This window comes from Carcharodon carcharias, chromosome 21, assembly GCF_017639515.1.
Source record: "Carcharodon carcharias isolate sCarCar2 chromosome 21, sCarCar2.pri, whole genome shotgun sequence".
Lineage (NCBI taxonomy): Eukaryota > Metazoa > Chordata > Chondrichthyes > Lamniformes > Lamnidae > Carcharodon > Carcharodon carcharias.
The window spans coordinates 64,144,158-64,161,517 of NC_054487.1; the positions used below are offsets into that span (position 1 = coordinate 64,144,158).

The 17,360-nt window shown below is 42.0% G+C and overlaps 1 protein-coding gene across 1 annotated transcript in view; it reads right to left on the reverse strand.

Annotated features, from left to right (window-relative positions):
- ppfia2 (PTPRF interacting protein alpha 2) overlaps positions 1-17,360 on the reverse strand; it is a 647,479-nt gene that overhangs the window by 79,856 nt on the left and 550,263 nt on the right. Inside the window, exon 25 of the mRNA XM_041215777.1 lies at positions 7,206-7,406. Coding sequence (XP_041071711.1) covers positions 7,206-7,406 — 201 coding nt within the window. The remainder of the gene's footprint in view (positions 1-7,205; positions 7,407-17,360) is intronic.

The window sequence follows — 17,360 nt, forward strand, 5'->3', positions numbered from 1 at the left end:
GTTGCTGATGAAGGCCTGACAGGAATTACATTCCCCTGCCCGATTGTCTGCATCGCCGGGGGGAAATCACGCCTGTCCAGAATATGGCTGGACCAACGTGACATGTACGTATGAGCACTTACCTGAAGAAGGCCTGGGGCAGCCTCCTGGAGGTCTCCAGCAAATGTGGACCATGGAATAAGCAACAGCGAGTTGGGGAGCATCTACTGGTTTCAGAATGCTCCTGGAGGTACGTCTTCTATCTTCAGGAAGCCCATCTTTTATCTTCAAGAGGCCAATCTCCTATCTTCAGGAGGTCTATCTTCTATCTTCAACGGTAGGTCAGTTATGTCTAGACACTTTTAAAAAATTGTGCCAAGGCATGACAGTGGGGCATAAGCCAACCAGCCTGCCCCACTGCGTAATACGTTGCAAAGCCCCCCAATGCATATTTAATAAGGCCGCAATCGGGCAAGTGGCACAAATTCATAGCAGCCTCTGTGCCCCAGCCCTGCCCCCGTCACAGGACTTAGGCTCAAAATGGAAAATTCTGCCCAAGGTGTCTGGAAAGGGATATAGATATGTTAAATGATTGGGTAAAAATTTGGCAAAAGGAGTACAATGTGGGTAAATGTGAACATGTCCACCTTGGTGGGACAAATAGAAAAGCAGCATATTAACTAAATGGAGACAGGTTGCAGAACTCAAGTACAGAGGGATCTGGGTGTCATGGTACATGAATCACAATTTGTTAGCATGCAGGTGTAGCAAGTGATTAGGAAGGCAAATGGAATGTTTATTAAGAGGAATGAATTCAGAGTAGAGATATTTTGCCACAGTTGTACAGGAAATTGGTGAGATCACATCTAGAGTGCTGTGTACACTTTTGGTCTCCTTATTTAAGAATGGAAATAATTGCATTCAAAACCATTCAGAGAAGGTTCACTCGACTGATGCCTCGAATGAGGGGGTTATCTTATTTGGAAAGGTTAGACAGGTTGGGTCTGTGTATAACTACTCAACAACAGAGGATGTTTCGCCTTGTGGGAGAGACTAGAACTAGGGGGTACACTTAAGATAGAGATGAGGAGAAAATCTTTCTCTCAGAGGGTCTGCGGAACTCTGTTCCCCAGAAAGCCATGGAGGCAAGGTCAATGAATATTGTTAAGGCAGAGGTAAAGGGTGTCAAAGTGGCGTTGAGGCCACAATCAGATTAGCCATGATCTTATTAAATGCAGGAACAAGCTCAAGGGGCCGAATGACCTATGCCTGCTCCTAATTTATGTTTGTATGTGACTGTTGTTGGTGCAAAACTGTGTATAGCTCCTCAACAACAGAGGATCCAACCTAAGTAAGATTGCAGTACATTGGCAAATATCACATGATCAGAGGATACATGACCAGTTATCATATGGTCAAATCTCCAGCACTGCTCACAAGAATTGATAGTAGATTAAAGTACATCTTTTAAGATATGATCTTTAAATAACTAATTTCCTTTTGCATCTTACAAAAAGCCACATCAATATATGAGTCAACATGCATTTACTAACAATTTTTGGGATTATTGACAAACTGAGAACAGGGTTTGAAACTTGACGACTGTGCATGGACTGATAAAGGAAAATTAATCAGTGTGAGGAGTGAGCAGCAAATTAATAAATATTTTAAAAATACAACTAAGAAAAAGAAAACACAAGATGGGACTTCACTAGTTATACTGGGTCTAACTCGATTAATAAATATTTTCAAGAACACAAAAACTAAATGAGTAAAATTACTCTTAATTAATTAAATAGGTAAGGATTAACTTCAGCAATTTATATTAAGGAGAAAAAAATTGTCCAAGAATCTTGTTATTCAATCATTATTTAATGATGTCTGTTGGAGGTGCAAGTATGTAAAGGATGTCCAAGGGCAGAATTTGGTTCAGTTGTGATGCTTCATGCAGTCACTTAATTCATCAACATGCACCATCAGGCTCAAAAATGAATAATTTCAATGTGAGTGAGATGGTATAGTACATCCATGGAAGTTCCCCCCAGTAGTAGTAACTTTTAAGAAAGGAAGGGACAAAATTGGCAAAGGAAACTATAAAAATGTGCAGGAACATATTCCTGGATTTCTGCTTCTCCACTGTTTCTCAAGGATTTTCACTGATCTTCCACCAAAATTAGTGAGAAATTTGGAGACTCCAGTAAAATGCTATCCCATTCTCCTTTGTTTTACTTCTGAATTGTCGAAGAGGTTTACATTACCTGAAAGCTTGTGAACTTCAATACCTCTGTTGATCTAACAGAAGATACATACAAAACAAAGGGGCTAAAGATATTACCAATGAGGATGTAATGTCAACAAGCTGTAGTCTGTTTATTTTAATATCCTATGCGTTCCACAGTCACTTCATAATACTTCACAAACAAGTGAAGATTAGTGGCATATATCTGAACATTTCTGTTATAAAAAGTTTCCATATAAAAGAGGCAATTCATATCTAGGTTCATTTGTGCTCAAAAACAGGCATACAGGGGATGCAAGGAACAATCCTTGCACTTAAATAAATAGACCCAAGGCACACCTCAGTTGGTTTTGGGCCCTTTTTTTATTGCACCAGCGAGCAGCAGACACCAAATGGACATCTCCAGGCAGTTTGCCAGAGAAAATTTATGCCATACAATAACGAGGCAATGACCATCCCTAACAAGAGAGAATCTAACCATCTCCCTTTGACATTCAATGGCATTACCATAGCTAAATCCCCCACCATCAACATCCTAGGGGTTACCATTTACCAGGGGCTGAACTGGGCCAGTCATATAAATACCGTGGCTGGAAGAGCAGGTCAGAGGCTGGGAATTCTGCACAAGTAACTCATTTCCTGACTCTTCAAAGCCTGCCTGTCATCTACAAAGCACAGATCAGGAGTGTGATGGAATACTCTCCTGGATGAGTGCAGTTCCAACAACACTCAAGAAGCTTGACACCATTCAGGACAAAGCAACCCGCTTGATTGGCACCCCATCCGCCACCTGAAGTACTCGCTCCCTCCACCACCAACACACAAAGGCAGCAGCTGTGTACTATCTACTAGATGCACTGCAGCAACTCACCAAGGTTCCTTCGACAGTACCTTCCAAACCCACGACGTCTATCAGCTAGAAGAACAGCATGGAAGCACCATTACCTGCAAGCCACACACCATCCTGACTTGGAATTGTATCACCACTCCTTCACTGTCGCTGGGTCAAAATCCTGGAACTCCCTCCCTAACAGGTTTGTACCTTCACCACATAAACTGCAGTGGCTCAAGAAGGCAGCTCATCACTATCTTCTCAAAGGAAGTTAGGGATGGCAATAAATGATGGCCTAACCAGTGATGTCCACATCCCGTGAAAGAATAAATTAAAAAAAGATCAAACCACTGTATCACCAGCAGTGGCCTTCAGTTAAGTCTGTAAAGAGAATAGAAAGAGGACATGATCAGGAGAGAAGATAGCTGGGAGGGTGCAACCAGGAGGTGGATGACTGGAAGAGGAGGCGATCAGGAGGTAGGGTAGCGGGAACTGAGATAAGGGAGAGGGACAGTGATTATCAGAGAAGGTGGCGTCATCATCTGGTTGGCTTGTGGTTGCATGAGAAAGGGAGTGGGTGAAGGTTATAATCAGATGGGGTGCTATTGGTGGCTGGCAATAATCTGTGTGGTTTGAATGTTGAGCCAAGAGGAGAACAGCTGCTACTTCTGGCTTTACATTTGGGTAGTTATTTTGAACAAATTTACTTTTCTGGTGAAGTGTCCCACTTAGGACTGCCTGCTTGGTTGCATGCAGGCATGGACCTAGATTTTTGCATTGTCACGGAGAGCCTGCAGCATATCCAAAATGTTGGACGTTCCCCAGATCCGGAGGTGACTTAGACATGTGGGAAAACTGAACTCAACATGGCCATTTGAACTGAGTGCTGAGTTCAAACTGACCTCTTTTTCATTGCAGCAAGAGCCTTATCCCACAGTATGAGAGTTACGAATTTTTAGAGTAACCATAAATGCTCATGAAGTGTGAATAAAACTGTCAAGCTGTCAAATTATTTAAATGGCCAAATATTTAAAAACAGAAAAAACTGTCTGCCTGTGTCTGTGAAAGTTGAAAAAAGATGGTCCAGCTGTTTCAATACCTATTTGTTGATGAAGCCCTAAATGCTATCATAATAGCATTATTAATGCTTGACTGCATTCCACAATCTACCATTATCAGAGTGGGAGGTTGTAAGTTCACAATTTGACAGCTCAAAAAAGTTATAGAAGCATTAGCTGTCATTGATGTCAGAATTATGAATTCGAGTGTTTTTTATAAGGGATGAAGTACTTGAGTAAATCTAAGTGTATTGAATGTGCTTTCATAAATGAGAGTGTTTTTTTATATCGTGAAGTCTGTAATAGATATTTAGAACCTCATTTTATTTCATCTCAGCATGGCTCTTGAGGTCTGCCCATAGTGGATACTGGATGAGTTGGCATGGAGGGTGTAAAGGAAGAGAATGGTGGGTGAGGGGCATGAGTTAGCACTAAGTTGGCATGGGGCTATATGAGGCCATTAGAGGTGGGTGGGGGACATGGGTTGGAATAAATTGGCATGTATGTACATGGGGAGTGGGTGGGGGTGAGGGGGTGTGAGGGATGAGGGCTCAAGGGCTAACAGTTAAGAAATCAACTTGACAAACAACCCACCTCAGCACTCGGCAGCCCCCTGTGGCCATATCTGACCTGTGCCAGGTGCAGTGGGCTCGACCCCATCCCGCACCTGCACCACACTCCCCCCATCCCCGCTGGAACAAAGGTCCCGCCATTCAGGGCACTTTCTCCTGAGATGGGTGTGGCGAGCTAGGAAATTTCTCAGTGCTGCGTACCTGCCTCAGGTGTGGAAATCCAGGCCCTACTTTTCCTTTATGCAGCCTTGTTGGTGCTGGATGCCTCAGGGAATATCAATATTGTAGACAGTGCCTCAGATAGGTGTCAGGTGCCCTATCTGTCTGCAATATTGTAGACCTAGCCACCTAATAAGAGGGCACACAGCATCAAATTTTAAGGTCATGCTTTTTAATCAGGAGGAATGAATTATCTTAGCATTGTACTGTGTATCATGAGCTCATCAAGACATCCTCCTAAAATTAATTTTTTGCCAATATGCTGCAGGAATTAATTTAAATTAACTCATTAATATTTATTTCACTGTGTAATACTCAATTTGCAATCACTATCAGCATAACGAAACCTAGATTTGTTTGGCTTTTGGGTGGATTTTGATATTTATCATTAGATGATGTACCATACACAGCTTAATCCTCCATCTTTGGGTAAGGTAAAATATGCTATATCCTGACTAGTTTGTTTCGTCTGAAGGTGCATGCCTTTCTGTTTTTAATGGGGCTGCATTCATTGGTTCAAGGAAAATCAGCCTGGGACTTTGCATTCAAATGGTGGATGCATATGGATGAATGAGATACAGAAGTAAAAAGAAAATCTAGACAAAACAAAAATAAAATATTTGGATGTAGCACTATTTTGTTAGTCCTAATCTGGCAAAGAGGTGAAAATGTGATCATGTTTGGTCAAAAACTAGACTAAAAATCATGCTTCCATCTTCATAAATTTTTGTTCCCTCCTTTATTTTTCAGCTGAAAGAGTTGACAGATTATATCTTTCCAGAGAATGCCAAGAAATGTAGGAGTGTAATTCATCTACTGATCTTCCTTCTTTGTGGGGACATGGCTAAACTCTATGTGGTAACTTTCCAAAGACGAGTAACTCATCTTGAGTGAAATAATGGAAGTAAACTCATGCCTAATAACCCCTGGAACCAATCAGCTTCACATTAAATCCTTGTCAGGATCCACACTTCAACATTAATGTTGCTATCTGTTCTTGTCATGTGTGTTACAGATCACTCAGGGAGTCCAAGTTTCTGTGGCAACATGCACTTTTATACATTGCAGCCTGGAGCTATAGTGATTTTAGATGCCTCAACTTTCTTTCTATCAAATGGATGATTTTTCCATTTGGAATTAACCATTCCTGGTTAAATGGCTAACTAGGAATCTCTCCTACTCTTGCCACCTGCCATTGTTTACACTGAAAGGATTTACAAGTTAATACTCAACCTCTTTGACTGTGTTATGAACTTACCTTCCTTGGTCATCAAGTCCTGGTGTGGGACTTGAACCCAGAGTTTCTGGCTCAGAGGCAGGGGCGCTACCCACTGCACCACAAGACCTCCTAACTCTTGCAGTGTAGTTCATCTAATTTAGAACATGCATAAAAATAATCAAGGCAGGTATTAACAGAATTTTTAAAAAGCCTATTATTTTTTACAAAGAAACATATTAACCATTGGGCACATTAGGAACTAAAGAATAATAAATGATATGATGTATGTATATTCAAGGCTTACTGTACTAGTTATTGTTTTGGCATAAAAACAGAATGAAAACAACACAGTGATAAAACCACAAACGCATACATTATTACAAATGGAACAACAGTCTCGAAATGGTGTTACAGTAAGAAAACATACAGAATACAGATTTTATGGTTAGAAATAAAAGTTATGCCATCAGCAGAAACCAGAAAGAATACTTAACATTATAAATCACAATCTAGTTGAGTATACCCAGGGATTCAGAGCATTGTGACAGATAGTTACAGTTATATTACATCAATAGTGACCTGGTAAATAATATAGTGGTCTATTTGAACTAACAACATTCTGATCAGTATGCTGAATGGCTAAAGCTAAATAAAGAAACTACCCTGTAGGTAGAATTTTCCTATAGTTAACAAAATTAGTTCTACATAAAATAAATTTCTGAACATTATAATGGTGCTGTTTCTAGCTATCAGTTTATCTTATCCACTGACTAAAACCAAACACTGTAGAATATTCAAATTTATAAATTAATTACATTAAAAAATCATAGCTATAAGCTAGCAGGTAGTGTGACCAATTTCAGAAATGTATTCCAATCACAGATTTCAGATGATACTTATAACCTGCTTGTGTTTCATTTTATGTTGTTAAATTTATGTAATCTGACCCCTCCAATTACATTAAATTCTTGTAATTCATTCTCTGTTGCCCATTGTTCCATATATAAGATAATCATGTAAGTATGAAAATAAGGATGCAAAAATTACAGAATGTCAAGCTTATTAAACTATGATAAATATCACTCACTGTTCTAGATGTTGGGGGCGCTGATGGGCTTGTTAGTGACACCATCTCTTGGATTGCCAGCCTGAGTTTTAATCGATGAAGTGGATTGCTGATTCCAATTTCCCTTTGGATCTCAGTGTCAGACAGGGCAGACATGATGGCACCACTCTTCACATTTGCACGACAAGCAGCAACATACCATGCAGGCATTCCAAGCCACAGCTGTATAGCAGAGAAGCATAATTTGCTTGTTAGCCAGGTTATTGAAGTATGCTTAAGTATTTTCTAAAGATTAAATAATAAAAGATTAATTTGGCTATTTTTAATTAGCAAGCAAGAATTCATTCTACTCACATGATAAGTTGGTTTGAACATGGCACATGTTTTCACAATAAATGAAACCTCACTATATTAGTTTCCACAAAAAGGGATTTTCACCATTTTTAATGTATTACTAAGTCGTTTGGTAATATAGAACTTGAATATTGCTGAAAAGATAGACATGTTACCAAAGCTTTTCATCTTGCACTCATCAGGACAAATGCAAGAATGCCAAATTTCAAACAATTACAACAATTTAGACTACAGGAGAAAGGGGTAGTGATTTGTTGATAAGTTGGCTCTGATTTGCCAAGGCAATGCTATTGTCAAAATGACAGGGAACTAAAGGTTCCCCAAGCTCCCGGATAATTCAAAAAAAGCACTAGGCTTGAACATATTCCTTTTGTTTGTAGGGAACAGATCCCTGCGTATGAATACATGTTACTTTTAGCAAATGTCAATGAGCCATGTTATGAGCTCGATTGCTTATCTTAAACTGGTTGTTAGTATAGTTATTAGTGCGCTCAGGATTGTTCAGCAAGTGCTGCCCAAACTCAGTATTACATCTAACAGTAGACATTTTGTTTTGGGTTTTGCTCTGCCTATCTGGAATAACCTAAGGAACAGGCTGTTTGATTTGATCAGCCATTCATTGGTACTTATATGCCTGGCATTGCACTGGCACTGAAACTCATACATGACTTTGCTCAATTGTGTGGAAGGCAGAACATCTTTTTGGACTGACTCAGCATCTTGTTAGTGGAAAATACCACTCACATAGTCACTACATTAGTAGCGCAAATGGGCCAAAGGCCGTCACCTTCAGAACTGAAAAGTATCTGGTCTACCTCAAATTACCCTGGAAAGGTGAAGTTTCTCAAAAAATTGGCCAACAGGCTAAGTAAGCCATTTTATGTTGCTACTATGTAGTGGCTATGCAAGTGGTATTTTCCATTAGCAGGATGCTACTGACAGTCCAAAAAGAATCAGTAATACTCAAGTTTTTTACCTTCCCTTTCCCTCTTCTATTCCAATTCCATATTTCTTTCAATATATTTTCATTTTAATCTATTCTTCCATTCATTCTCTGATTTGTTTATATTATTAAATCAATTGTTTGAACAGCAATACCCATTGCCATTGCTGCAGACCTTTCAGGCTTGCAGTACTAGTGGTTCTTTCATTTCCTACTTCAAGCTGCTAGTTTTTGCCAGGGATATGCCTATGCCAGGGCAGTGTCTGGGCCATAAATGACATAAACCAAGAAATCCAAGTGGGTTGGGATCTGACCAGTCACAGTGCACTTCAGTGGATTGCATCTGATGAGCCATAAGGCACAGGACCAGTAGGAAAATCAGTTTCATTTCTAAAACAAAATCGGATATAAAAATAATGCTCAGTGTATAACTGGAACATGAGCTCGGCTTACTTACACATAACTCATTCAGCAATGTTGCAAATTCCAAAGTGTGTATTCTTACTTGTTTAAATGGTTCATTGTTTTCCAGTTCTGATTCATTATCCCTTAATTACAAGAGCTGATTTTACAAATATGCACTTCCAGTGAGTACCTGACTCATTGGGAGTTCACAGGCACCAGTCCATTGATTTTTCACCCTTTCCTTTCATTGGGTGAGCAAGCTCAAGATTTCCTGTCATACGTTCCCAGTTGGGAAGGATCAATGCTGAGGGAGGTCATTCCTGAAATCATCCATCTAATATCATTGGATTAATATTTATCTAGACTTAGCTACCAAGTACCACTGAATCAGTTTGTTTTATTCACTTTTAAAATTTTCTTTTTGTTTCCCTTTCAACTATTTGATGATTTTCTGTGTTGCATTTTTATTTTATTTGTTTCATTTTAACATATTTTTCTGTTTTTTTAACTTTTGCTCTTAGTTTCACCAGCCAGTTTTCCTTTTTAATATTTCCTCCATTTTTTCTTTTTCTACTTCTTTCATGAAAGTGAATGTGATCAAAGTCAAATATATTTTTAATTATATTTCAATACCATTTATTACATGTCATTTTTTGATTTATGTTAACGCTTTTGTAAGTCTGTATTCACTATACATTTCCTCCACCTGTCACATTGGATAGAATGGCCACCACCTCCTCCACAATCACAGTGTGGTTCTGATATCAGGCAAGAAGCGGTGTTACTTTAGCAAGGCAAAGTAGGAAATACCAGCTATTTCTTTCCTTAAACACCTCATTAGTCAGTGGCACTGTTCAGTGGCATGCATAGCTAAGAAAGAGATATGATTGATTACTGTTTGGCAATGTTGCAACTGGAGCTGTAATCTTGGTGAGAGACAGGTTGTCAATTATTTGAGTCCTAGGCCATTATTCTGAAACTGAATAACTGTCAGCAAAAAGTAAACTTTGAATATAATTAAATTCCCTAATCAGTGGGAAAAAAATAAAAGCAGCCTGAGTAGCATAGTTGGTAGGTCATGTGTTCAAGTCCCATTTCAGGACTTGTTGGCCATAGGAAAAACCATGCCAGTCAGTGTGTATCAGTGCTGGTCCCTAGACTGGATAAATGGGGAGAGTTATTGGTAGGAAGGGCAATTGGCTGTATAACCAGCTGCCAAATCCAAAAACAGATGATTGATATGGAGGGTGAAAATAAGCATTCTGGTAACCACAAGTAACATTGGAAAAGAGTGAGAATAAATAAAAAATAGCCTTATTAGTTTTAAAATTGGTTTAATTTAACTTCTGCTCATAAAATTGTAGGCTCTAACTTGAATTTCATTTTCATCGTCTTTTTATCCATGGGCAGCAAATTGGGGCCTACGTAAACTTTTTCCAGCAGTTTTACATGCCAAAATCAATTTCATCATCCCAATAAAATTTCACAAGCCTGCCTTAGCCATCCAATTACCTTGCTGAATTTCTGCAAATGTTCTTCCTATTATTTGCTGCAACATTTGGCAAAAGAGTTGGCAGAAATGCTGGAGAAATCACATCAAGACTGAATTCAACTCCAATATATTTAAATATCACCAGCGTGACCTGAATTTAGTACTTGCAATATTTGCACTCATCTGTATTGAATTCCATCAATCACTGATCTTCTTATTTGCAGCACTTATTTAGCTCCACTTTTTGGTCCCTGGTTGCTTATTCTTCCTCACCTGCTGTACCCTATTTGGTTGCATCTCCAACACTTTCTGATTATATAAACAAAGATACAAGGGTTTTTAAAGCTGCTTATACATTGCATGGTATTGCAGCAACACTAAAATAAACTTGGCAAATTTGTTAAAGCTGGTAGCTGGGAGAAATAAGTTTTAAAAATGGATTTTCATATTTACAGGCCTTAGGGAATCCGACAAGTTTACCTGAGTGTTGCCGCTGGCTGTACAAGACACAGTCATTGAATGTGGCATTAAACATGACATAAAACTGTTCTAGATTTGTCAGATGGAAAAATAATTAAGGAAGTGTTAAAACATTGACACCTATGTTGTATTTAACCTATCATAATTTCATAAATGAGCAGATAGGACACCAAGCAACAATAAAGGAAGAGTTAGCATTGGTGCTGAAGGCAGCATCCAATGTTGAGAAGGGGAGAATTTACATGAAGTTATCAGTGTCCCATGGTTGTGGCATAGACAGCATTGATAGATTCAACAGTGATTAGGATGGAAAAAAATGCTTTAAATCTCTTTCTAGTATCCTTACCAGATGAAAATGTCTATGAAAGTAAACAACTCATAAGGACACACCAGTTTGTGACTCTTGCCCAAATCTCTGCATAACCCTTTAATGTACACAAAGAGCAGTGATCATTGCTGGCTGAGACTCAGACTAACTTCAAGATGCCAGTCTCAGATATTACAGAAGGTGAACAGGGCCCAAAGTCAGAAACCTCCTACCTTTGCTAAATGAGCAATTAACTTCTGATTACAATTGTTAAACAGGCAATTGTCTGAAATTTTATGTTGTCTGTTCCATTTTACAGGGTGCACATGGGCTAGATGGGGGGAGTGATTTCTTGAAGCTACTCATGGATGGCACAAGGGTGGTAGAAAGGTCACTGCCCCATGGGATTACTTTAGAGGATGCCCCTCCAATGAGCAGAGCAGGAGAAGAAGAGATAGGAAACCGGTTGGCCATGGATATGTGTGCCTGCTGACCAAGCACGTGAGGGACCTGATGCTGCTTCAGGGGCAGAAGGTTACAGAGAGCAACATCACCAAGTCCTTCCAAAGAGAGAGTTTACCGTGCATGAAGAGATAAAATGGCAGAGGAGGAACCACCTTCAGCTGTCAGCATCGGTGTTTTCACCGACTGCCTCTCACCTGGAAGAGAGTATCTCCTTTTGCGAGATGCTGGCAGGTGAGATTAATTCAAATTGCAAAAGTGGACACCCAATATCTGTAGCTCTGAAGGTAACTGTATCCTTGAACTTTTATGCTTTGGGCTCCTTCCAGACAGCAGCCAGAGATTTTTGCAGCATTTTGCAGGCTGAGGCACATCACTCCACCAAGGTATATGCACAATTTTAGGAGAGCGGATGACTTCATCACCTACACCTGAGGACAGTCAGGCCGAGATAGCCAAGGGTTTTGGTTGTGTAGAGGGATTCCTGAAAGTTCAGGGAGTGATATACTGCACACATGTGGCCATTGAGATGCCTCTGGGCCATCCAAGGGTGTTCATGAACCACAAAGGGTTTTACTCTCTGAATGTGCAACTTGTATGTGACCCCTGCTAGAGAATCATGCAGATCTGTGTGCGGTGTCCTGGGAATTATCACAATACCCATATCCTCAGGCACTCCCAGGTGCTAGAGCTTTTCTCCCAGTACAGCAACTGGTTGGATGGATACTTAGTGATAAGGGCTATCCATGAAGAGATGGCTCATGACTCCTGTAAAAAATCAGGGATCAGAGGCTGAACTTTGTTACAATGAGAACCAAGCATCCATCAGGGAGATTCCAATGCCTGGATCGAGCTGGTGGTTACTGCAAATAAGCACCGGCCTAGGTCTCCCTGATTGTTGTGGTATGCTGTATCCTTCACAACTTAGGCCCTGGCAGAGGAAAATGTTGTTGACTGGCTCAGATAACAAATCTGAAGAGTATTCATCTTTGCCTTGCAGTCTTCTGATCTATGACTCTGTATGAACACTCAAAGCCAGAACCACCAAGGCCATTATCGCATATCTCTGCCAAGAAAAATTATGAGGAAGGTCACTGGCATTCAATTGATCATGCTCTCTTGGGCTAAAAGCCTTTTAAACCAATATGCAACCATGATAACATCATGATAACATGTCCATTCTTATCACAATAATTTGATAAAGATCATCAACAAAATCCTCTCACACAGCAAGACAGAATAAATGGAAACCCGTGATGGCCTGTGTGTGTCTACACTGATTTCTTAATTCTTTTCTGCATGCTGTGCCATGGTGCTCCCCCTTTGCTGCCTGCTGCGATGGTGGCAGGCTTTGACCTTGATGCCCTCTGACTGGGATTACTTTGGCAGATGACCTCTGGTTGCCTGAGGCTCTGAGTAACCCGGTGTGGTAATGGACTCCTACACAGTGACAAGGCACCCTGAGGTGCTGGTGTCCCTATAAGGAGCACCCTGAGAGGAACCCCAGGTGCAGGCAGCTGCTGTTAATCCTCTGTCCTGAGGTCCATCTGGTTGTCCATGCTTTCCTGAGAGGGTTGGGGACCTGGTGGAGACTCCAGGTTCCTCATTGCCCTCTCACCTTGCCACTGCCTGCTCGAGCTTAGTGACAAGGCAATGGAATACAGGTCTGCATGCATACCCAGAATCCTAATTCAGCATTTGGGTGTGGCGCTCCTTAAGAGTCACTAATCTCTCAATGGAGGAAGCCCTGTGTTCAGGAGAGGGTAATCGCAGCATTCATGGCCTGGCTCCTCCATTGTCCTTGCCCGGGTGTGAATATCCTTTTGAATCTCTGCCACATCTTCACGCACCTCTTGCTGTATGTCTGGCATATGTTGCCTTATGGACGACTCTAGAGGCTCATCATTTGGGCTCAGCATGAAGCTGGACTCCACCGCTTCTCTGAGTGTCAGAGGTCTGGATTTTCAAAGCTTCTGACAGCTGGTCTGGAGATTATGATGTGTTCAGACCAGTTTGTGGTTCCCAATTGCCTGACACCGTGCAAACCCACTGAGTTGCAAGTATCAAAGCTAGTGTGGGGGAAGAATGGGATGGTGCACTTCTCTTCCTTAGAAGTCAACGTTGGTCCCTTGAAGATGGCAGCTGCTGGTGCCAATGACTGACCTGTTGGATAAGAGATAAAGATTAGCAATGCTCTGCTCTTCATGTGAGGCTGAGTAAGAGATTTTTAAAAAAATCATTCATGGGATGTGGGCTTCACCATGTAAACCATGACACAGAATGATAAGCTTCCATCCTTCAAATGAGACACATTCATCCCTTCATCCGCCACGGCTAAACAGTCAAACACACCCTCCGCCCCTCTCCTCCATGAACTGAACCCCTTGGTTTCTCACCCTCCTAGGCATGAAGTCCAGCCTCTCTGCTGCCAATGGAATCTGCATCCCAGGTGACTGACCAACTTCAGAATCTCCTCCTCCATCAGCATCATAAATGCCAGGTTGGGAACTTCCCCACAGATCCTCGACCTTTCACGGGCATTATGGATCCCCTTTTCCTGAAAAGAAAGTGGAAGAATGATGAATCTCATCTCAGGGGACTTCAAGTCCTTGAGGTTGAGTCCACCACTTATGCTGCCTAGCCCCATCGCTTGGCAAAGTTTCTTCCCAGCAGGCCTTTCTTTCCAACCACCACCATTGTCCCAAAGCCACACAGGGTGCCGAGGGTCCTTGAGTATGCATTCTGGCTGTTGCCCACTCATTGACCCATTTCCCACTTCTCATGCAGATCACCTGCATATTCTCCCATTGTTGTGTACCCATTTCAGAAACTAGGTTTATCACTCACCCTTGCAGAACAGGAAAGGTCATTTAGCCCTTGTGGCACTGCAGCCAGATCCTCCAGATGACCCTCAGCTGCCCATCTCCTCTGCCACCACATCAAGGCTTGCTAGGTCTGGCAGGGATGCCTCATGTTCCCATCGTATGGCATCAGAACATCCCGCCATTCAGTCACAGCCTAGAGGAGGATACGCAAGAAGTCATCAACGAACTGTGGGGCTGTCCTGCCTTTTGTCTCCTCATTGCTCCTGGCAGCCGATGCTATGGAAGTGGGTCACTCTGATCTGGTGCGCGGGTTGGCTGGATGAGCCGATGATATTTTTTCCTTTGTTATTCGGGGCAGGCATGAGACACAGTTGGCACAAGAATCACAGAATGATACTAGATGTTCTGCCCTACAGTTTCTCTACTCCCTAATTCTCTGCAATCAGTGCTGCCTTACCTTAATGATGATGGTCTGCCAAATAAAACTTTCTGCCCCTGAGTATGCCATCAACAGTGCCAGTGGCCCTTTAAATCGAATGCTGCAAATTGCTTCTGATTCATGGCCAAACCCCACTAACAATAAAGCCCTGGGCTGGTGATTTTCACTCGGCCCCACTGGTCAGGCACTAATTGGCTGGCAGTCCTACCAGCTGGCTGCTAATTGGCTAGCTGGTGCTTAATTGCGCAAGAAATCTTGATGTAGGCGTAAGTGAGTGTGTGTCACATGCCCTCTACCTCCCTGATTCTGCCAGGAAATGATACATCCAGCCCTGGACAATGACATATTGCAGGAGGAAATTGAAGAAGGTTGAAGAGGACTTTCAGGGGGTTCATGGAGGATATTGAGTGGAAGTGTTAGAGGGTATTCCTGCTCCTCCTTACCCACAATCAGTGCTGTAAAGGCACTTAACTTCTGGTTCCAATCTCCTTTTTAAACTCTTTTTTCCAGCCAAGGTTCCAGAGACCCATTAAAAATAAAAACTTTGTTAAAATGGATGCATGAATGGAAGAAGATTGGCCATCAATAACCCGCACTTTTTCTTTGTTCATTCAGATGATGTGAGCATCACTGGCAATTCCAGCATTTACTGCCCATACCTAACTGCCCTTGAGCAGGTGCTGGTGATCTGCTATCCTGAATCACTGAAGTCTGTGGTGAAGGTACACCCATGGTGCTGTCAGGTAGTGATTTCCAGGATTTTGACCCGAGAAACAATGAATGGTGATATATTTCCAGATCAGGATTGTGTGTAATTTGCAAAGGGGAGTTTGAAAGAGGTGGTATTCTCCTGCTGCTCTTGTCCTTCTAAATGTTAAATGTTCCAGGTTTGAAAGGTGCTGTTGAAACCTTGGTTGAGTCACTGCAGTGCATGTGGATGGTACACACTGCAGCCACGTTGTGGTGGTAATGCAAGGAATGAATGCTTAAGGTGTTGGATGGATTGCCAATCAAGTGGGCTGCTTTGTCCTAAAAGATGTCAGGCTTCCTTTGTTTTCTTGGTGCTGCACTCATCTGGACAAGTGGTGGGCATTCCATCGCACTCCTGATTTGTGTAGGAAATGTGGACTTTTCATTTCCTTTTGTGGAATGAATTTTAAGTACTTTTATACAGAGATGTACTCATGCACTTCTATACAGTGCTATCAAGAGGCACTTGCTTAGCAATAGCCTGCTCACTGACGCCCAGTTTGGGTTCTGTCAGGGCCATTCAGCTCCTGACCTTATTACAGCCTTGGTTCAAACATGGACAAAAGAGCTTAACTCCAGAGGTGAGGTGCCCTTGACATCAAAGCAGCATTTTACCGAGTGTGGCTTCAAGGAGCACTAGCAAAAACAGAGTCAATGGGAATTAAGGTAAAAACTCTCTGCTGGTTGGAGTCATACCTTGCACAAAGGACAATGGTAGTGGTTGTTGGAGGTCAGTCATCTCAGTTCCAGGACATAACTGCAGGAATTCCTCAGGGTAATGTCCTCGGCCCGACCATCTTCAGCTGCTTCATCAAGGGCCTTCTTTCCATCATAAGGTCAGAAGTGGGGATGTTTGATGATGATTGCACCATGTTCAGCACCATTCACGACTCCTCAGATTCTGAAACAGTCCATGTCCAAATGCAGCAAGACCTGGACAATATCCAGGCTTGGGCTAACAAGTGGCAAGTAACATTTGCGGCACACAAGTGTCAGGCAATGACCACCTCCAACAAGAGAGAATCCAACCATCGCCCTTTGATATTCAATGGAATTATCATCACTGAATCCCCCATTCTGGAAGTTGCTATTGACCAAAAACTGAACTGGACTAGCTATATAAATATTGTGACTATAAGAGCCGGTCAGAGGCTAGGAATCGTGCGATGAGTAACTCGCCTCCTAGCTCCCCAAAGCCTGTCCACCATCTACGAGAAACAAATCAGAAGTGTGATGGAATACTCCCCACATGCCTGGATGAGTGCAGATCCCACAACACTCAAGAAGCTTGACACTGTCCAGGACAGTGATTGGCACCACATCCACTAACATTCACTCCCTCCACCACTGACGCACAGTAGGAGCAGTGTGTGCCATCTACAAGATGCATTGCAGGAATTCATCAAAGTTCCTTCAACAGCATCTTCCAAACCCACAACCACTACCATATAAAAGGACAAGGGCATCAGATAGATGGGAACGCCACCTCCTGGAAGTTCCCCTCCAAATCACTCACCATGCTGACTTGGAAATATATTGCTGTTCCTTCACTGTCACTGGGTCAAAATCCTGGAAGTCCCCTCCTAATAGCACTGTGGGTGTACCTACACCACATGGACTGCAGCGGTTCAAGAAGGCTGCTTACCACTACCTTCTCAAGGGCAACTAGGGATGAGCAATAAATGCTGGCTCAGCCAGCGAAGCCCACATCCCATGAAT